The sequence below is a fragment of the Arachis hypogaea genome, chromosome 18, assembly GCF_003086295.3.
Source record: "Arachis hypogaea cultivar Tifrunner chromosome 18, arahy.Tifrunner.gnm2.J5K5, whole genome shotgun sequence".
Lineage (NCBI taxonomy): Eukaryota > Viridiplantae > Streptophyta > Magnoliopsida > Fabales > Fabaceae > Arachis > Arachis hypogaea.
The window spans coordinates 26,812,112-26,834,199 of record NC_092053.1 but is presented as its reverse complement, the minus strand read 5'-3'; the positions used below and the strand labels follow the sequence as shown (position 1 = coordinate 26,834,199).

The 22,088-nt window shown below is 37.6% G+C and overlaps 2 protein-coding genes across 2 annotated transcripts; both read right to left on the bottom strand.

Annotated features, from left to right (window-relative positions):
* Window positions 1-4,235: 4,235 nt before the first annotated feature.
* LOC112772466 (uncharacterized) lies at window positions 4,236-11,760 on the bottom strand. Its single transcript, XM_029295318.2, is given in 7 exon segments — window positions 4,236-5,480; window positions 5,575-5,897; window positions 5,900-6,427; window positions 6,788-7,011; window positions 7,311-9,066; window positions 9,200-9,340; window positions 9,814-11,760. Coding segments are annotated over 7 exon segments (5,577 nt in total). The 5' UTR covers window positions 11,302-11,760; the 3' UTR covers window positions 4,236-4,363.
* Window positions 11,761-14,923: 3,163 nt separating this feature from the next.
* On the bottom strand, window positions 14,924-19,184 carry LOC112771643 (E3 SUMO-protein ligase MMS21). Its single transcript, XM_025816425.3, has 7 exons — window positions 18,358-19,184; window positions 18,043-18,114; window positions 17,838-17,948; window positions 17,604-17,717; window positions 16,859-16,998; window positions 15,294-15,370; window positions 14,924-15,203 (listed from the first exon to the last, which is right to left on the bottom strand). The coding sequence occupies exons 1-7, from the start codon at window positions 18,433-18,435 to the stop codon at window positions 15,073-15,075; spliced, it is 723 nt and encodes a 240-aa protein (XP_025672210.1). The 5' UTR covers window positions 18,436-19,184; the 3' UTR covers window positions 14,924-15,072.
* Between the last annotated feature and the right edge of the window lie 2,904 nt (window positions 19,185-22,088).

Here is a 22,088-nt window from a genome sequence, read left to right as displayed (position 1 = left end):
AAATCAAAAAGAATCCATATCTACCTAATTGAGTCTGTACAAAGGTTGGAGACCCCTCGAGGAACTTTTTTGTATCCAAATAAGGGGCCCTCCCCCATACTTCTCGGAGGAAACCCACGACAGCCTCCTTGACCTCGTCTAGGTCATCCAAACCATACTTCTCCACAGAAGAAGCCTCCAGCCAGTATAAAGGAAAACGGGGAGCGGAATTTTCATCCAGAAAAAAGGGGTGGTGACCCTCTACAGCTAGAACTTTAAAAAAGAAATTTTTGAAGTCATGAAAGGATTCATCAAAAAGGTTGAAAACTCTCCGACCTTGGATAGCCCGGAAAGACACCCACTGTTGTTTATTGTTCTACCCACTAAAGGGCTTAGTCATATGAAAAAGATAAAAGAAAATCCTCAGAGAAGTCGAAAAATCTAAGGCCTGACTGATAAGTTGGTAAACTTTCATAAAACCCCAAGAGTTGGGTGAAGTTGAGTAGGAGCGACACGGTAGTGACGCAAAACAGAAACCTCAAAAGCAGAAAAAGGCATAAACATTCCCAGTCGAGTGAAAAGACTCTCATACATAAAAAAAAATGGGGGTCCTCATCAGAAGCCTTCCCAAAGCAAACCCGGTCTTCCGGACCCGAGGCAATCAATTCATATTTTGGCTCATCCTCATCAAGAGCACAGATCCTATGATGCGTGCGAAGGTCAGTCGATATCTACCAAAGGTTCTTCCCCAAGAACCGTGACATCCACCCACTGAGCAAGGGACTCTAGAGAAGACATTCTCTCCCTATATAAAAAAATAGCGAAACCTACAAAGGAAAAAGAATCAGAAACAGGGTCTCTAAGGGGTCTGGGACCAAATCCTCAAACAAAACAGAGTCACTAAGCCTATAGTCAACTCTCCTCTCAAAATAAAAACATGCAAACGAAAGCATTTTTGTAAAAAAGAGAGCAGAGAAAAGAACTAACCTTTGCTTGAAAAATGGATGGGGCAGTGGCGGCTCAGAGAGAGGAGAAGGCTCAGAGGAAACCTCGCGAACAGAGTTTTTCTTTTCTTTTGAATGAGGAAGGCAAATGCGAATGTTTTCAGAAACGAAATAAAGAAAGAGAGGGAAAGTATTTATAAATACGTTAGGGGCATAATGGTAAAAACGGAGACCGTCATTAAAGAGGTGCACCGTTACCAATGTAACTGATCCCCGCGTATGAATACGCAAATTCCTAACCAACGCGACGTTTGATTAGACACGACTGTTGGGAAACCTTGAAACACGTCGGTTCCGAAAAATCACGTCGGTTCCTCAGCAGGTTAGTTATAAGCCCGAGTTAAAATACTCGAGCCCAACTCTTGAAAGAGATTGTACTCGAGTAGGGGCACTGTTCATACCCTGGCCCAAGGCTAAAGGCCCAGATCCAAACGAGAGGCCCAATCCAAAGGATTGACCCACACTCTGCACCGACCTTCCCTTAAGAGGTCGGTTCTGACCATGACTTGCTTATGAGAAGTCGGGGACAAGGATTAGCTGGCAGATAATACTCATTTAAATAAGTAACTGCCCTTAAAATCTCTCAACCCACTTCCAGAAGCCATATCCCAACTCCCCTAAGATAAAGGGACGGTTATTTCCCTTTAAAGGTGGAACTACTTCAACGGTGGTTATTGGCTCACCACTATAAATACACTGACACCCCTCAGGTATCACTAAGTCCCAATACTCTCTAGACCTGCTCACACCCTTGCTAACTTAAGCATTGGAGTATCTTTGCAGGTACCACCCCCCATTCTCTCACACTCACAAGTCGGACGGAGGCCCCAAAGATGCGGACCCGCTCGGAGGCTTCCTTTCTCAGACGATTGGGCCAACCCAACGAGTCCAGCCCATTAATCTCCGGTTACCCATCGTAACAAACGTAAACAATAGGTTAAAAAAGAAAAGTTAATTTTAATTTTAAAAATCAAATTTTGAATTAATTAGGTTTAATCATAATATTGAATCTTTCTTTTATTTTTGCCGCAACCGCTCTCTTGCAATCCTGTGCAACCGCCGCCGCTGTATCACGACCCTGGTGTCCCCTGCCGCTGCTGTCTCGTTACTTGTTTCTTATCAACTAAGTCGGATGTTCATTTTACTATGTACGCGGATGGTCCTTTTCATTCTAAAGTAGATGTTTATTTGGGTATATCATTGGTCTTTTACTTGATTTGCTTGATTATGCATGCACATGCTGTGCAGGAGGTTCATTTTACTATGTATGCGGATGGTTCTTTTCACTAAGATGTGGATGTTTATTTAGGTCATATCACTTAAGTGAACAAAGCAAAGTGGAACGCAATGGAAGTGGCGAAGACACGACGCAGCGGCATGGAAGTAAGGACAGAAGTACAGTGTTGGAGCAGCGGCAGAACAAGGCATCTGGCTCAGCAACAATGCGACGTCGCGAAGGGGAAAAGGCGTGCGGCAACAGTGTCGCTTGCAGGGAGAACATGGGCGGCACGACTCATGGGAAAAAAATGTACAGCGGCTGCGTCGAGTGCAGGGGGCGTGATGCAGGGATGAAGAAGGTGCAGCGGCGGCGTCGATTGCAGGGAGCACAGGAGCGGCACGATGCATGGAAGAAGAAGGTGTAATGGCGATGCAGCGTATTGCTTCTTCAGACAATGGAGACAACAGTGAGATGCGTTAGTGATGGCGTAATAGAAAAGGAGAAAAAAAACTACTGCGATAAAAGGAGAAAAAGGTGGAAGGTGAGAGGTTAGAATTGTTGGAAATAAATGAGGTAGAATGTTTTTTTGTTTTAATAGACCTCAAGTACAGCCATTATTTACATTATTTGCACTCCAATTATCTACCTAGCACAACTCATTATTTATTTAATAGGAGGGAACTAAGATATCATTCGTAAAACGAGGATCCGACCCTATAATCAAATACATCTTTTTATATAGTAGTCTTAAAGTTTAAATCTCATTCAAATAGGTTGGAGCAGATTAATTACCCAGCGGGTAGGGTATAATTTCCCATCCCTATATTTATGAACTCTTTAAACAAATTCTCTTTACTCCTTTTCTTTTAATGGCTTCATCGTGACAGCTATGGATTGTGATGGCACCAAATATGCCATATCTTAGTAGGCATTGCAATCCAACAAGACATTCATTCCTCTCTTCAGCCTGGAATTAGAAACCTAATGATATTTATATTAATTAAAAATAAAATACAGTTAAGGTTTTATGGCTTTTGATTTGTTCCTTCATCACGACACCAAAGTCCTTAGCTGTCTAAATATTATTGTGTTAATAATATTAAGCCAAGAAAATGAAACTGATTTCGTTTGCTTTGGTGTATTAAATCAAACTTTATTCGAAATTCAAGTTCATATATATATATATATGGCGTGGCCAATGCTCATGAATTGGATTGGATGACTATAGTAATAATTTTGTCCAAAATCTTAAAGTGATTTGGAAGAAAGTGACTGGACTAACTTATTTTATGAATTATAGAAACCTTCTTAAACTTTAGTTGCAAAAGAAAGCATTAAATAATAGTTGTCACATGATAGCATTTATCATTTTGTGATGCCAATACATATAAGGCATAATGAAGTAATCTTATTTGGCAGTAATGAAACTGTAGTTAATGCTCCAACTCCCCAAAATTCTGCCGTTGTTTTGTGTTGACCCAAACAAAAAGAGTAATGTAATGTCTTAATTTAGATGGAGCAATTACAAATTAACTATAACAAGACGATGAAGGGCATTTTAGATGAATAAATAAAAACATTTATTAATAAAGAATGGCAAATTGGAAATATTCAAAAGAATAAAGTCAGCAATAACAACTCCCTATAATTTGTAATTAAACTATAAGATGCAAGGGCTAAGGTATAATCTAGAACCAGGTTCATGCTTATGATACTTCATTTATATGTCAATAACTCTATCATTTTCCTTGGAGATAAACCTCCCTTCCCTGCCTCTAAATTTTATTTGAAAAAAGAAAAACCTTTTTTTATTTTATTTTTTTTACATTGGAAAGAGTATGTTATGAACAGATCAGCTGATCAGGTAATTAAAAGATATAGCATGGAAAAGTGTTGGTAAATTTTAGCATCAATATAAAAAATGGTAATAAAAAATGGCAATATAGTAATCAATACATGCATGATAAACTAAATTTCAGTTACTAGTGTCCTATGTATATGTCGAGAAGAAAATCAAATGGTTAGCCAGCTTCTGCAGTTCTGCATGGGGACTCCATGGTCAAAATTGTATTTTCAATCTCAGAAAAAGGGGAAAATCCATACAAAATTTCCGCATCAGTGCCAAAATATTGCTAAGAAATCCAAGCTATCATACAATAGCTTAATCAAAAGGGCTCTTGGTCATTACTATCAACTCTCTAAGAGAACAAAGGCACAGAGTTTCAAATTTACAATGAAGAGAAACATCTTTGTCTGGGTTCATAGGAACCAGCACACCATCTCTGAATATAAATTTTAAATCAAGCTTCAGTGATTCATTCACTACCTCATCTTTGGTTGCAGTTGCCTCCTGGCTTGTTGAGTGAGTAACACACTCAGCTGCCACAAAGTCCTTGTCTTGGTTTTTGGGGTCACATGTTCTCAAGTTCAAAGTTATTCCATGCCTTTCTCTTTTGAAGGTTTTGTTAGAAAAATCAAGATCTTCAATGTGACATTTTCTAATTGCTGAAATAAGATCCACGGATAATGATGAAACAGCATCATGGACATCTTCTACTGTTCTATGGTTATCGCTCAACTCACTGGTGAGAAGCTTGCGTATTGCAAGATATAAGCTGTGAAGACATCTAGGGCAACATTGATACATGCAAACGACCGCAGGTTCAGCATGCTCATGGCCTTTACTTGAAGAGATATCAATACCTGTAGCATTCTCATGTTTGCGAGAGTAAACATCAGTTACACCAGTCCCTTCTGTGGACAAGGTCGGGGGCTGATTAGAGATGGTACTTACAGTACCTCCATTAAGACCTTCTTGTTCTAAGGCAGTGTGAAGTCCATTCTCTGAAAGGACAGCAGAATGAGTGGATGTGGATTTACCTAATTCTTCTGACATCCTGACATCTCCATTGGCAACCTCACGGGATAGCAATCCATTCTCCTGATTTGGGGATGGATCAACAGGTTGGTTTGCAGCAGCAGAGTCATCAGAGTGATTGTTTAAAGAATCGTTTGGTAGACATTCTTTAGAGCTTGTATTTGTATGTCTACCATCGTGATCAAGTTTATCTGTATTATCATTTTTCTTATTCATGGCAGGAAATCCAGTTGTTTCAGCATGAATTTCCTTACAACTTCTCCCTGGGTTCTCCGAATCATCACCGTTCATATGAACATCCTTAGTTTCAGCTTGGTGATCTACACACGAGAGATGACTGTTTAACCCATCAGTTGACGACATGACTTTTGATATAGGCTCCAAGGAATCCTTATCCATACTAAAACGAAACGAATTTCAGTCAAGATTGATGCCATCTAGGAGAATATATATATATGTATATATAGTGAAAAGATAAAAAAATATAGTGATACCTGTGCAACGCATAAGCCCAATTGTTTACTATATCTTCCAAATAAGCCACTTGCGATAAAATGCGAAGATATTGATATCTGTCTTTCCCAGCTTGAATTTTTGCATTGATATTCTCAATTAGGATCTCAAGAACTTTCCTCACATCAAGAGAAACTTCCTTGGCTGATTTATAAACACCCCTGTAAGCCAATAAACCAACGGCAATCAAGCCTCTAACTAAACCAGATCTTTCTTTGCTTTTAACACCACCAGAGCTACCAGGAACCATTGACTTGTCTAGTGAATTATTGGGACGAATTACACAGGAATTAAAAGGCCAGCCCCCCTCCATGGTCCACTTACATCAGCACAAGGACCTTCTTTGAGTTTTGATGTGACCCAACAAAGTTCAGCAAAATGTGGGAATAGAAGAATTTGATAACCAAATGTGGATATTGCTAGTGACAAGGTTGACTTTTCCTTCAGAGACCTACCATCGGGGGGTGGTGGTGGTGGTGGAGGCGCTGATGTGGATTTAGGAACTTGGGTTTCACTCTTCTCTTCATCAACTGATCCATTATCTTTACTCTGCCATACCTTCTCTTCACAAGCTTCAACAGAAACCTTTCGGACACCCAGATGAACATGAGAGCTCTGATGAATCAATTGAATCTGCTGCTCAACTAAATTTCTCAGTAGCTCTTCTACAGACAGAGTGATCAACGTCTCATTATCAAAATTACTATCAAGATGCAGTGAGAGTCGAGGGATTGTTTGCTGCAAAGGAGTTGATTGGCTGTCTTTAGATTGATAACTCTTGAAGAATTCCCTTATCTTACTTGGAAGTTCTGTATACGAAACTTCTGAAGTAGCCTGTTGCAAATGAGAAACAAAAGATAAGGGACCTGAACTCAATATATAAAATGTATCGACTTGTACTTATGTATCATGACCAATCACCTATTATTGTGGAAAACAAGGATGAGGGAGCCATAAAAAATTTTGATCAAGGAAGCAATTTTGATGTATAAACAACTGTTTCTTAAAGATTTGCAACTAAAAGAATCACACATGAATTATTAGTTGCATAGATATACATTTTTTTATGAGAACTAAAACAACCAAAAGTTAAAATATAAAATACATATTTAAAATAAAACAAGGAGCACAAATCCTAGGAATAATTGTACAAAGGCTTTAATACATTGCAGACAAAGATAAAGCCAAACATACCAGAATCATCAAGGACGTCGATACACCAATGGACTCCACCTGCTCAATAAATGACATCCAGGCATGTGAAGCCTTCTTGTTGGCCTTGCCTTCAGTAATCTCTGCAGAGCTTTTCTCTGTATTAAACTCACTTTCCTTATCATAGATTTGGACATGTTTGTTTACAGCCCACAAATCAATTCTTGGCATGAATAATATGCAAGATTGAAGACTAGCACATTTCACTGCCACATAGAAACATAATTATCAGATTCAAGAGTCGCTGCAAGTATACAGCTGGCATCAATATATTCATATAAAGCAAAAAATTCAGTCCTTCTTCCACACTTAGCATCTATAAATGGCTGCAAAAAGAAAAAAATGCATTTCATTGCAAGCTGAATTCTTAACCCTAACACACACAAAAATAAAATAATAATAATAATCAAATTGATAGCTTATTAAAAGATATCCAGAGTTTTGTTAATTAGCATACTTAGCAGTGCTTCCAAAAGGACAATAACCAGCATTAAGAGAGACATACATAATATTTGTGCAATGCCTTGCACTACATCTCCATGCCCTTCTTGTGAAGCGGTTGCCATATCAATCTTCTTTATTTCAGTACTCCCCACAAAGCAGTAAAGAAAGCAGGAAGCAAGATGTCTCTGGCCAGATCGGGGATTTCCAGAAATCAATATTCGAAATCCTGATTTATTAGTAAATGCAAATGACTTGTCTAGAAACAAACCACTACGCATGCCCAAATGATTCTTTATGGAGGGATCAGACTTCATAGTGCTATCATCTGTGTCATCTGCAGTATCAGGAGAACCACCAAAGCCATCATTTGCAGATAAAATGCCCAAACACATGAGCTTGCTCTTTATCTCAGAAGCAATATTTGTTTCTTGCAGTAAGTCATCAATGTGCAACCACCAGTGATCAATAGGCATTTTCCTTTTGTCTAGAACAGAAACCACTTCATTCTTAATCACTGTTACAGCTTTAGATAAAGGAGGTGGCAACCATAGATTTTCATCAAGAGATACAAGAAGTGTGCACAATGGCCCCAATAAACAAGGTATGAGGTGGATAGGAAGAGGGGAGCATACAACATCATTAGTGGCATTTCCTGCTTCTCTCCGGGAGCATGGTAGTGGGGAATGCAAAAATGCCTCTAACCAATCCCTCTCCTCCACTGCAAAGGATGGTAGACTAAGGTTCTTCCAACCAGAATGCTTTTCTTCAGCTAAGGACAAAACTTCTTGCAACGGGAAATTCCTCTTCAAGGCATTGATAGCCGCTTGAGTACAGAGAGCCTGAAGATCTGCACCAGCATAGCCAGGAGTCTTTTTTGCAATCCACTCAAGCAAGGACCCAGTAATTGGTTTAGGCCACCTCTGAGTGTGAAGTGACAGAATGGAAGCTCGGTCCTCAGTTGATGGCAGTGGGAAATAAATTTCCCGATCAAATCTTCCAGGTCGCCTCAGTGCTGGGTCAACAGCATCAGGACGGTTTGTTGCACCTATGACTACAACTGAACCCCTGGATTTTAAACCATCCATAAGAGCAAGCAAAGTTGATACAACAGAACTATGTGTCTGATCTTGCTGCCTAGTACGGGTAGGTGCTAATCCATCTATCTCATCAAAGAATATTATAGAAGGTTGACATCTCTCAGCAACCTGAAATAATAGTCTTAGTTGGCGCTCAGCATCGCCCACGTATTTCCCCAAGCAATCTGCACCTTTGCGGGCAAAATATGCAATCCGTCTATCGCCACGGGCACATGCACCTATCAATGCCCGGACCACTAAGGTTTTCCCTGTTCCAGGATACCCATGCAAAAGAACACCTCTGGGAGGTGTAAGCCCTAAATTATCAAAGAGCTCAGGATATAGTAGAGGCAAAATAACAACTTCCTTCATACACCGGATGACATCTTTAAGTCCAGCAACAGATTCCCATCCCTGAAAGGATGGTTCACATGCAGAGTCTGAACCACCAATGTACACTGGTGCTATTCTCAATAAATCACGATGAAGTCTCTTGTTCTCACGTTTCAAAAACTCCTCATCCTCTCCACAATTTTCAAGCCATCTCTCTTCTGCAGCAATATCCTTTCTCCAAGCATCATTTGAATGCTTCCTCATATCCCACTTCAGTTTCCTAGCTTTCAACTTCTTTATCCGGGCTAAATATTTACTACCATGTGGTTGGAAAAGATGCCGATGATCTGTGCAGGCAATAAGAAATTTACGGTGATCAAAGATGCAACCACTTGCTCTTGCACAAGGCTGTGAAACACAGATAGGATGTTAGTTCAGATTAAGGTTGGCATGAAAGAATGATTTCCTTTTTTGTGAATTCAAAATTAAAGGGGTTCAGAATATATGCAAATGTCACTCTAAGAGAGAACACATAACCAACCAAGTGATAAGTTTTTGGACAACGATCAACACGACAACCTGAGGTTGCCCCTCGCCTCCCACAACGTGTGCACTTCAATGCTCTTCCTCTGTAAAGTGCAGCCCTGACATTCTTCAAGCATCCCAACCCAGCAAAATAAACCTGGAATAGATTGTCATAATGAATGTTTATTTTAACTTCAACTTGAACATTTAAGTTGACTAAGCTACAAATGGGGAAATTGGTTGATTATAGATTAAAAGCATTATTCTTCGAGCTGGCAAAGTGTGTTGATTACTACAGTCAACATTATTGATGAAAGGGAAATGGTGCACAAAGGATTATATCTCACATTCTCGTGTTACTTATGTTCCCAAAGATAAAAGGGAATCTATTTATAATGTAACTAGGTGAACTGCAGAAACCATTTATGATCAGCATGTGGCCTCATAAAAATTGCTTGGGCATATTTAGTGAGATGTCTTAAAACAAAATAACCACTTTTTTTTTCTTCTTTTGTTTCTTTGAAAAATTCAATTGCATAATTTTCAGTTTTTAGAGTAATCGCAAGCACACATATCCAGAATTTCATGATGCAAAACCATGTTACAAAAGGTACGAGATTAAAATCACACCTCTGGACTCCATACAGCACATTGCTGATGAACCCATATTCGAGCAATGCCGAAGTTATCATTAATAGGACCCAAGAGATGACCAAGCCAGCCAGGTTCATCACTGAAACCATCCCAGATATCAAAGTTAGGCTCTTCTGAAGCCGAAGAACCGCTATATGCTTCATTCTCACTCTCACCATTGTCCTGAAGCAACCTTTTAGGAGGCTTACCATCAGTGCCTCCCCCGCACAATCCACACCGTCGACCCTCTTTGATCCGTTGGGAGCCATTTGAAGCTTGTTTCAGCTTATCCTTTGTCACATAGTTTGCATCTTTCAAAGTGTTTTCATCAATCTCAACCTCCTTGTCAGCTGATCCTTCATTTTCTACTTGCTTTGTTGAAATCCCAGCAATTTCAGCTCCTTCACTTGCATTATTGCCTTCCTTCTCACATGCTAACTGATCGTCCTGTTTATTTGCATGTTCCGATCGATCATCCGGTTTATCTGCATGTTCCAAAGGAGACTGTTCACTACCGCCACTACATTCCTCCGTTTGCAAATTGTTTGACATGTTTCTCTCCCCATTCCGTATAATAGGAGGTTCATTCACATCCAATATAATTACAAGGCTCCCGCCAGACACATCAGTTACTGGAACCGTATCATTACCCTCCTCTTTGTTCACTGTAAGCTCCACTTCTTGACTGTTGCTCTCATCTAAATTACCATGACACTCATTCTCTCTATGCCCTTCATAAGACTCCTTCTCTGTCTGCTTTGCTACAAAAGATTCATTCTCTTGAAGCTCTTCCTCATTAGATTCATTCTCTCTAAGCGTTTCCGTGTGAGATTCATTCTCTCTCAGCCCCTCTTCATGAGATTCGTTCTCCTTAGGCCCTACTTCATGAGACTCATTCACTTTAAGCTCTTCTTCATGCTTTGTAGCTTTGATCCTCGCTGGTCTCTTTGACTTAACAATCCTTGGCACTCCACCTTCCAATTCCTTCTTCTTATCAACCTTCAATTCATCATCACCCCTACTTACAACCACATCCTCAAAAAGCTTCCTCTTCCGACGGGGCAATTCCTTCTCATCATTGACCTCAAAACCTGCACCCCTAGCCCTAGACCTCAACCTCGATCTCCAAGCCGAAGGACTCCCCTCAATGCTGCTGCCGGGACTCTGCTGCTCCAAATTCTTCTTGCCACTCTCTATGCGCCCTGCAGGCACTCCAACCTTCCCTAACTTCCGCCGTTTCTTGGGAGGAGCAGGAGAGGCATCCAGCAGAACCGGGGCACGCCGAACACGGGAGCTTCGGCGAACCGCTGAATCCGCAGCATCAGTAATCAAATTATCATCACACCCATTGGAATCACCATGGTTCCGATTGTACTCCTTCTCACATATCGCGTCTAACCTCTTGTGCTTCTTCCGAAGCCACGGACTAGATTTACCAACATTCTTATGCTTAGATGAAGAACCAGATTTAGAAGACAATCGCATTTCGCATCACAATAAACCCAAAACAAAACTAAACAATCACATACACATTGAAACCCCAAAAAATAAGAGGCGCAGACTTCTTTTTCTCTCGGTGTTTTCCTTCCAATCGGGTGCCAACATGTGATACTATTTAGATTAAATAACAATCGCACCCACCAAACTGGGAAATCAGCTTGGAATGCAAAGGAATTTTAAGGAAAACAAAAACCCTAGAAATTGAATCGAATAACGGCTTCCAATGGGGTTTCGGTTTGATTGAAAAGAAACGCTTCCCCTTTTTTTATGTGGAGATAGGGTTTCTGGGCTTTGGGGGGTTTCTGAAGCTTTCTTCTTCGTTTTCTCAGTGCTGTTTTCTGAGGTTTTTCTTCAGTGTTGCAGAGAAACTAGGGCGTGAGTGTATGAAAAATTATCAGTGTTTTTTGTTTCTGAAATTTCTGTGCTTTAGAACACGGGCGTTATGAAGCGTGAAAATCACGTGAGGCTTTTCAGCCGTTCGTTTGCAAGATAGACTGAGAGTGTAATACACGCGCTTGAATAGGTAACTCGGAAGGGTATCTTGGGGGCTTATTTTTGCAATTTTTTTCTTTTAATTTCTTTTTATCCAACACATTGTTGCCGCCAAAATTGTGTTTGCATGACACTAAATATGAAGCAAAGTGGGAGGGTATTTATGTTTTGGGAGGGCAACGGCTCCTTAAAAAAATTCTATTTATAAAATATATGTATTTTGATACATTTTGTGCTTTGTGGGGCTACATGTGCTCTAGTGACTTTGCTTTTTATTTTAATTTTTTTCTTTATGTCTATTTTTCTCAAATTTTCACATCTTATACAGGTTATGCACTTATGTTCTGGCTCATTAAGGTTATTGTTACATATTCCTCTCACCAATACCCTTTTTCTTACAAAATAGGTTCATCAAAAATACTTCTAGGGTGACTTATGATGCAATCCATTGTTCAAGGCTTCCTTTGCACATGGTAGTGCAAAATGCAAGCAATGCTTAACTACTTGCATTTAAAAACATTCTCTATTTCAATTACTAAGAACTTGTGCATGTTACATCATAGTCATAGATAATCAAAACCATAGCATATGATATCAATAGAATTATAGGCATTTTCTTACAAGAGGAAATCACGTTTGAGCATTGAGAGTTATATAAAGAGTATTAGAGTAGTATAATTATTTTAATTTTTAACAATGGTTACTTCATACCAAGAGTTAAATTGTGAGGCCATGGATGATGAGAAAGAAATTATATCTTTAACTAATCATGTGTTGTTTTATGTTGAAGAAGTTAACTATTAGAGTATAATATGTTTATGTTCGGTTTTAGTACTTATTTCACTTGATGTTAGGTGATATTACATATGAAATTTCTTTATTTGTGGTACTTAATTACCTATTTACCTTAACCTCCACATAGTTTTTTTTTTTTTTTTTTGAGTTTCTGGCCTTGGCCAATATGCATGAAATAAGTACAAAAATAAGTTAAAATAATCGTTGTCACTAACTTTGAAGTAATTCAATTTCAACATCTTCCAAGAAATAAGTACAAAAATAAGTTAAAATAATCGTTGTCACTAACTTTGAAGTAATTCAATTTCAACATCTTCCAAGTGTCTTGACTTTCTAAGTGAGCTATTTTCTTTTACATAATCCATGGAGAAATAATTGGTTGGAGTTAAGTATGATTTTGGTCCCAACGGAGAAGTCGAAAATCAATTTCGTCCCTAACTTTTTTTTTCCTACAAAATGGTCTCCAAAATTTCAGTTTGTTTTAAAATCGTCTTTCGGACGAAAATACTATTCCCCCTTCACCCCAAAATCAACCAAACTAAGCAAAAGCAAACAGAACAGAAGCCTAAGCCCAGATCCCACCACCACCACCATTATCATCATGGTCATCATCATCATCATCATCATCGTCAAAAGAACAACAAAACTCAAAATAGAATCCACCACCACCCCACCATCATCATCAACACCAGAATCCATCACCACCCCCACTTCAGAAAATCAGAACTCAAAACTCAGAAAATCAGAACTCAACAAATCAGAACAATCAAAACTCAGGAGCAACAATATTCCAAATTCAAGCCAAATCAAAAGAAGAGATTTATTAACAGAGCATGACATTCAGAAATTTCACAAAAAAATCCAGAAATTCCATAAAAAATCCAGTTCACAAAGAAGAAGAAGACGAAGAAGCGGCGGGTGGTAAAGGTCGTGGAGCAGCAGCAAGGGCGCGAGTAGCAGTGCGAGAGGCGAGGACTGAACGACGAGGAGCAGGAGCGGCGGCGACGACGGCGAGGAGCAGCGGCGGTGGCCCTTAGCTTTCTCCCTTCCGATCTCTCTCTTCTCCCTTAGCTTTCTCCTCTCTTGCTCTCTGTTTCCCCTTCTGATCACAGGCGGCGGTGCGACGGTGCACCGTGCAGGGGTGCGGCGGTGCGGCCTCCCCTTCCCCCTGATTCTCCTTCCCCCCCCCCCTTCGATTCTCTTTCTCCCTCCTGTGGTTTTCTTTTTTTTTTTAATTTTTTAATAAAGTGTAATTTGGTAATAAAAAAATAAAATTGATAAAAATGACGATTTTAAAATAACCTGAAACTTTGGGGACCATTTTGTAGCAAAAAAAATTGGGGATGAAATCGATTTTCGACCTCTACGTTAGGAACTAAAATCATACTTAACGCTAATGGTTGATTAAATGATGGATGGCTAAGATTATTATTAAATTTGCAGTTTGGGGGGGTGTCATAGAAAATTTGGTAACTAGAAGTATAATATAGTAATTTTGATGCACTATCAATTAAAAATAATATTATAATTATTTTAATTATATTTGTTTATAGATTTAAAATTCTGTAGACGTAAATGCATCCATTTATATAGGGTTAGAAGAAGTATCATTGTCTTTTGATGATTACAACTTTTTTCAAGATTTTTTCATAGATCTGTAGAATTTTTTAGTGTAAAATATTTATTTTTCAATCTTTGGTCAAAATGACTACGAAAGAAGATCATGGCTTTAGTTTTATCCTTTTGGCATTGATAAGTAGTTATTTCCAAATATACCAAGAGCATTAAATTCAAGATGAGAAAACTTTGACATAATAAAAATTTATTACCCGAGTCTCCTTAAATTTTGATCAGAATCTTGTGTTGATAACGTATTATAAAATAAATAAAGAAAAAAAAATAAATATAAAATAAAGAAGTATAAATAAATAACTCTAATATTAATATTCCCCACAATTAATATCTCAATCTCAATATAATAGAAATGATTCATATATATATATATATATATAAAATAGAGGCTCAAAAAGTCAAACCCTGTTGCATTAATGTAGAGTCTATCTTAAAAAACTAAACACCGTTTACAGTTAACATTCAACCATCCAAAATTACCTTGATTGGACATTCATATTGCAACAAATTATACCACTAGAAGCATTTAACGTACAAGTGTTATTTAGAATTAATTTTGGAACCTACTCTTTGATTCTTAAGCTTCCAAATGAACTACCAGAAAAAGCGTAATGGAAGCAAAATCATAACACACACAAGATTTCAGGCATAGCATGCAAAACTTGCTGAACCATTGAGCAGAGATAAATTATGTAATACAAAACCATCATATAAACTTCACTGATGTTAACTGTTAAGTGTTCCAAGTTTGCATGGGATATAATCAGTACATCATGCAGTTTTTCAAGACTGAAAGTTTATACACAAAATCCTACTCTTGCTTTACTCAATCAACCATCAATCGTCTTCATTAAGGAGAGTAAAGTCTTCCACTTCAGTTTCTTTGTTCACTTTGCGCAATTCCTCAATCTCAATCAGTAACAAGGCATCCTGCACCACCCTATCTGCACGCAATTTCTTCGGGCAACCTAACACACACACAAAGATGAAAGATCTAGTCAAAGAGCAACGCAACGATGCAGAAGGAATGTGAAGCTTATCAGACGTCAATGATCCACCTGATATTGGACATCGATTGGATGACTTTATATATTGCATTATTATTCTCTTTTCATAAATATGCTTGCATTCCACACTGCAACAATGAAATAGAAATGAGTAACATGCATAATAACAAAACCTATTAACAAGCTCTTCTACATGCTAGAAAGCATGCATTTCACCGTTAGTTGAAATTTTCTCCCACATTTTAATTCACATGCCAAACTCACCCTTATTGGTGTAATCACAGAGATTTTTAGTAATCTTTTATCCCATCTTGATATGAAAGCAAAACTCATCCTAAAGAGTGAACACTAAACACGATTACTTTTTAGTGCAAACATTCAAAACTTTAGTTAATCTTTTCTTCGAGTCACTTTCCAATTGTTTGTTGTATCTTTGGCTTACCTCGGTGCTTACTCAAAGTGCATCCAAAATATAGTTAATCAGCTATCTCAGGAATTTAGTAACACTAAATTCACCATCAAATACAACGAGAAAACCTTGGCCTGCTAAATTCTGAATTTACTATGATATGTTCTCCAAAATCCAGGAGCTGTGACGAACTTCCTAAGTATAAGAAATTTGGCATCCACCTTTGTGGATAACTGAAAGCACAGACTAAATAGAAACTATGGGGGAAAATGAAAGGTGCATCTATCAACTTAAAATGTGAATGGCCAAGGTCACCACTCTACCCGACCTATTGACCTAGCTAGTAAAATCAGGTGTCAGTATAAAAAGTTGCAAGTTGCTGATATAGGGGAAGACTGTATTTTACTAAAATATGAATGAGTATTAAGGGACAAATTGTTGTTCTTACAAAAATCACTAAAGATTGTAACTGCAGGTCTACAGCTCATCAACAAAGCTTTTCCCTTATGCCCCGGAGATCATCATGGTTTGAAATCCTATAAGCAGGATTTCTCTGAGCAGGATAAGGCAGAACATTTCTACCACAATTTTACCAAGCAAATGGGAGCACAAGTGAGAAAAAAACAGGCCAATGGATACGGGAACATATATAGGCATGTCTTTCTCATTTGGAGTTTCATATAAAGGTTTCAGTCTTTGACTGAAAGCCAGCCCAATCTAAAATAGGAGAGGTGAAGGATAATAAAACAAATGGGCAGGCCGTATCCCATGTCCTAGATAATTCAGCAGGGTAGAATCTAAGCCAATCCCACACTCCACCAGAAACTGGCTTAACATGCTCAATATCCGTTAATGACCATTTTGACGAGCATTTTTTTTTTCATTTGAAACAACAGTTTCAACCAAATACAGATCACACAGTTCCAACTAAGAATTAGTGAACATTGCACTTGTCTTGTTTCAAAACAATTTTCTAACTCAATACACTGCCAATTTTTACATTTACTCATCTGTCTAGCAAGTGAGAAAACTAAACATGCATTGATTGCAAATTGACCAAATTTACATATATGTCATGAAATAAACATTGAGGAGGAATCATCAATCATAGTTTATTCAATTAAAATATGTAACTTCAAATACTAACAGAAAAAGATAAAAAATTGGAAACCAATGCGGCATTATATCAAAGGGGTATATGTGGTACCTGCGAACTGGTTCTTCAAGCTCAGTAACAGGTTTTCCAGTCAATGGGCAAGTCATATTCAAAATACTGGATTGGGTACTTGTCATTACAATGTCCTCCTGCTCTTCTCCTGGCATTGGCTGCCCTTCATGATGAACTTTCTGAAGACAAAAGATAAATAGCAAGCACATTAGATTATTAGGAAGCAAGAAGAAAAACTCAAATAAGTGTAGGTATGTCATAGTAAAATGCTATAGCATTTATTAAATAAAAAAAATTTCTAACAAAAAAGACCATGGAAACAGAATATTACAAAGCATAATGCAGGTTAGAATGTGCATAAGTATGAGATTATATAATCAAAAGAATGTTGACACTAATATTTATCCAATGGCGGGAACGTATCCTTCTATTCACAGGTGTCAAACTCTTGTAAGACAAGGATGAGAGCTCATATCATTGCAGGAAACTGTTCTTACCAGAGAGACACAAGTCACCTATCCACCTTGGCCAGAACTTAAAATCATTAAACAGTAAAGAAAACACATAAAATGAGTGGTAGGGTTTCCCAAATCTTCGAACTTAATTACCATTACTCATCTTATGAATAAAATATCTTGAGAGAAATAATAGTTAACTATTTCCAAACTAAGAAAATAGGGAGGTGCACTGACCTCTGATATAAAGACAAACATTTCCATCTATCGTAAACCAAAACATGCCGCCAGAGGCGATCTTCAAAAGTTACAAGTCAGAAGACACATACCCATACAGCTTCCTTAAATTGGCGAACCAAAGGATTACTATTAGGATCTGAAGTAGTATACTGGCCCTTCAATTTTGACACTTCATCCTCAAGTAACTTACGAAAATTATTCACCTGTATTTTTAAGCAAGTTAGAATTCAGAGACAATGGTAGGGTTAGATGATAGTAACAGATAATAGCTCATACTTAGTACCCAAAAAAAGGTTCTAAGCATGGAATCCAGAACTCACAACCTCTTCTTTTGGCTGGTATCCGTTTGCAATAGCTTGAACTGCTGATGAAAGATGCACACTATCCTCAGAGAGATCAGCTAACTCCAAAACAGCCTCTTCCAACTCCTTCACCTGAAGTGAATGGTTACTATTTTGCACTTACCATATTATCAAAATTTCACACTCCAATATATATATATATAAGAAAGTGAATGAATTGAAATACCTTATCAGATTCGTTGTGTTTCTCGAATTCAACTGCAATCTCCTTCATTATAGTCATAGTCTTTCGTATATGCTAAAACAAACCCAGTAGAAAGGAAGCAAGTAAACTAATCAAAATTCATTACTAATCTGCAGATATATATCATAAAATGAGCTAACGAAGTACAAAAATTCCAATAGCAAGTTGCAACCTTATTCCTTTTGAGGAAGCAAGGAAGAAAGCAGGGCACGAAATAAAAAAGCGTGCCCTAGAAAACAATCAGAAAATAAATTGAAGCGAGACAAGGGAAGGGAAAGAGGGGGGTTTGAAAATTACAGCAATGAGAGTCTGATCATCAGAACAGAACTGGGTCGCCACGATCCTCATTTGGTCGCCGTGCGAGGATGAAGCCATCAGAAGATTCTAGAAGCTTCTTCAGAAGTGGGAACCCTCTTTCGAGTGTGTGAATTGTGAAAGAAAGGAAGGAAACTTTTGGAGGGAAATTTTTGGAGTGAGCTGCGGCGACGATGAAGATAGGGGCTCAGAGGATGGTAGTGACGGTGAAGGCTGGGTGGTTGAAGAGAGAAAAGGAGAAGGTTGAGAGAGAAGAGGATGTGCGGGTGTGAGTTTCAGAGTGAGTGAGAGAGAAGGTTGATGGTAGCGCCGGCAATGGTGGTGGCTGATGGTGGTGAAAAATGGATAATGATGGAGAGAAGATAATGGTGGTTACGGCGATGAAATATTGAGTGAGTGAGATTGGGAGAGGATGTGAGAAAGAGAAGAGGGAAAGACAGAACTTCGCCGGAGGATTGATGAGAACGTTGAGTTGAGAGGGAATGAGAGCTGTGCGGAGTGGAGGTTGTGTTTTTGTGAACAAGACAAGGGTTTGCTCCTAAACGTGACACACGCACGTAGAAGAAGCTCCTTACAAAAAATGGTAGTTGTACACGAGTCTCAGTATTTTTATCCTCGGTATATAAATACAGTAAAATATTATATACATACACAATATTGCAGAAAATAACCAAAAACTTCCAAGTGCCAAAACAAAGAAGTTCTCTTCTCTGCACAGTGCTGTCTACTCTCCTCTTCTAAACGTCGTTTGTCTTCTCTCCTTATCACGGTTTTATCTTTGTTTTTTAGTGCGCTTCACTCTGTTCTTTCCCTCTTCTTAATACACTCCATTTCCTTTTCTAATCAAAAGTGAATCTTTCATATTAATGAGTTATGAATGCATGTTAATTTATTTTAGTTCTTATCAATTTTAGAATTTTGATTCTATTTTTGTTGGTCAGAATTAAAAAATTTGTTGTTTATTAAAGTAAAATATAAAATTTAGAATTTAATAGAATTCACAAGTTCAAATGAAAAAGTTTGTATTTACATTGTTCATACGTTATTAGTTTATGCTTTCTGATTTGATTTTAGGATATGTGATTTGTAATGACCCAACTTCTCGTATGTCATGATCATACAAGAAGTCGAGTGTCACCAACTTACTTTTCTTAACTTTATCTACTATTTAATATATGAGCCTGTTGCCTTGTTAGAGCGTTATCGTTTTTACGGGTAAATTTTTTTTGAAACGTTTAAGAAAGTAAAATAAGGAATCATTCACAAACGGAAATATAAATAAACATAAGAAACAGATAAATATAACCCTCATTAGTCCTCTCTCTCTCTCTCTCTAGTATTATAAATGTATGTTTAAGAAGATACAAATACTTATGCTACATCTTGATAAGGCATTTATGTTGTCTTTCGCTTGTTACAAGATAGTAAACCAAACTGTTCACAGAAAGATCCTAAGTATTTCTTGTTCTAGGCCTTTTCGCGGGCTAGTTGCCTTTGAATTTTGTCATCTTGACAAATTTTTAAGGCCACTTTTTGAACATAGGAGATTAACTGTTCGTAGCTTAAAGAGTCATACGTAATGATCCCATCTAGAGTTAAGCTCCTAATTTTATCCCTTACTTTGTCTTCTAGGGGGATTGGAAGACCGACTAAGAATTTTTCTTTCCAAAAAGGTTGTTGACTATCCTCCCTTGTATATACTCTTGTTAAAAAGGTATCTTTATATCATATAAAGATAGATAAGGATTTACATTTAAGATTAGATAGAAGTTTCGCAGATCAATCCTTCTATAAGGACGGATCACCAATGAAATGATTTGCTATGGTGAAGAATAAAGTGCTAACAGCATCTGTAATGGTTTTCCCATTGTTATTAAGAATAGGTTCACCATCATAATTGATTTTAATGGCTGAAAGGATTGAGGTCTTTTGATCATCAATAAGATAATTATCCCACCATCCTTTAAGTTGTCTTGAAAATCCTGACACTATGACGCTTGCTACTACTTCTTCAGAACTTTCGTGGACTGTTTGATAGGTTATACAAACCATTGTCATATGTTGTAACATATGTATGATATTGTATTCGGTTTTTTTTATCTATGTTTTATTCATAGACGTTGTTGGCATTGAAGCTATTAAAACCTAGCTCTTGATCTTCAAGAGCCGATTCAGGAGCTGTGGTCTAGAGATAATGTTGTGATGAAGGTTTAGTGAGGCCTTTCTATTTTGTAATGGAATTGGTTATGATAAGATTAGCTCTAGGTGATTCTAGACTTTCCTCAGAGTCATATGACTCCTCATTGATGACATTAAGCGATGCTTTTGTTGATTGTCTTGTGACTCTGTTCGATGATTCCGTTATTTGAGGGATTTCTGGTATAGTTATTTGGCTGATGAGGTGGTTGCTTTTTATGAGAACTTCGGAATCGCCTGAATTTTGTTTTAGTATGGAGGTTCGGAGGCTTTGTTTAGTTTTCTGGCTAATCTTAAAAAGTTTGAATAGGGTTTTTTCTAAAGGTTTGGATGTAGAAGTTTTGTAAAGATAGATTGATAATTTTAGAACTTAATTTCTGTCCTAAAGTTTGTAAGTATTTGTTTGTATAGTTGGCTAGTTTCATAATGTTTTTTATGTCTTTAGGCCCAACAGCTTCGTCGAGGTTTTTTGTTTTGAGAAGTGAAGCTATAAGTAGAATTTTTTTTTTGCGTCTATGATTTAAGGACAAATTTTTCAATTGGGGGAATTTCATATTGAACTAAGTTCCGCTCTTTCACTTTCTAGGTTGTTATGACATTTGTAGAATGAGCTATACTCGTGTTTGTTTTGAAGGGATACTAATGTTATTCTTGATAGTATATGCATGGAACCATTCAAAGAATGGAATATGGATTTTGACTTGTTGAAGAAAGTTATAATATTCTTCCCTAAAATGTGAAATTTAAGACGCCTTAAATGTTTGTAAGTATCATTCCCTCTGAAGTTTTCATTCTTTAGAGTTAACATTCATACGTAAGGATTTCTTATCTATAATAAATTCTTCAGTACACATCATCATGTAAAGAGGAATATGTGGGCGATTGGATAGACTGTTGGTCTACATCCTCTTCTTTTTGGTAAATAGGTAGGTGATGGGTGCGGAAATTTGACCAATTAAGAATTCAATATAGAAATAGCATTGTGAGTATAGTTTTTAACCAGCTAAAATTCACTCATCAATTTAGAAAGGTTGTCACAAAAATTAGAATAAAAATACTGGGAGTATGGATCCCAGGTCGTCTCCCAACGAGTTGACAAAAAGGGTGCTATCTTATTAATCAGGGGTTTTCCGAAAAAATTGAGAGTTGAATGACAGAGAATAAATAATTGCAAATTAAAAGGAATTATATATCTTAATTAAAAAGCCTTGACTGGGGGAATGATTAATTGGAAGTTCTATCCTTGTTGAAAATTTCTCAAGTGCAGTATAAAAAGGTTGTTATTTTCACTTAGTTAACCCTTACTAAATAAAGTAAAGTCAAGTGATTGAGCTAACTCTTATTTGCAAATCCTAGTCCTCTCCCTTGGGAAGGTCCTGCGTTAGTAAAAACAGAATTAGCCAACAACTTCCAATTTAACTAACTACTTGAGCATTCCAACTCAAGTGTCTCGTCTTAATCAACCCCCATGTCAAGTTGGGAGTCTACTCCATCAACATGGATACCATCTTCGTTGT

What these genes read in the sequence shown, in the direction of transcription:
- LOC112771643 (XM_025816425.3), bottom strand. Translation starts at nt 18,435, where the DNA reads ATGGCTTCATCCTCGCACGGCGACCAAATGAGGATCGTGGCGACCCAG. An exon ending in ATGATCAGACTCTCATTGCT is followed by an intron (nt 18,115 to 18,357) that starts GTAATTTTCAAA and finishes GGTTTGTTTTAG; the next exon opens with CATATACGAAAGACTATGAC. An exon ending in CTTGAAGAACCAGTTCGCAG is followed by an intron (nt 15,371 to 16,858) that starts GTACCACATATA and finishes TCATTGTTGCAG; the next exon opens with TGTGGAATGCAAGCATATTT.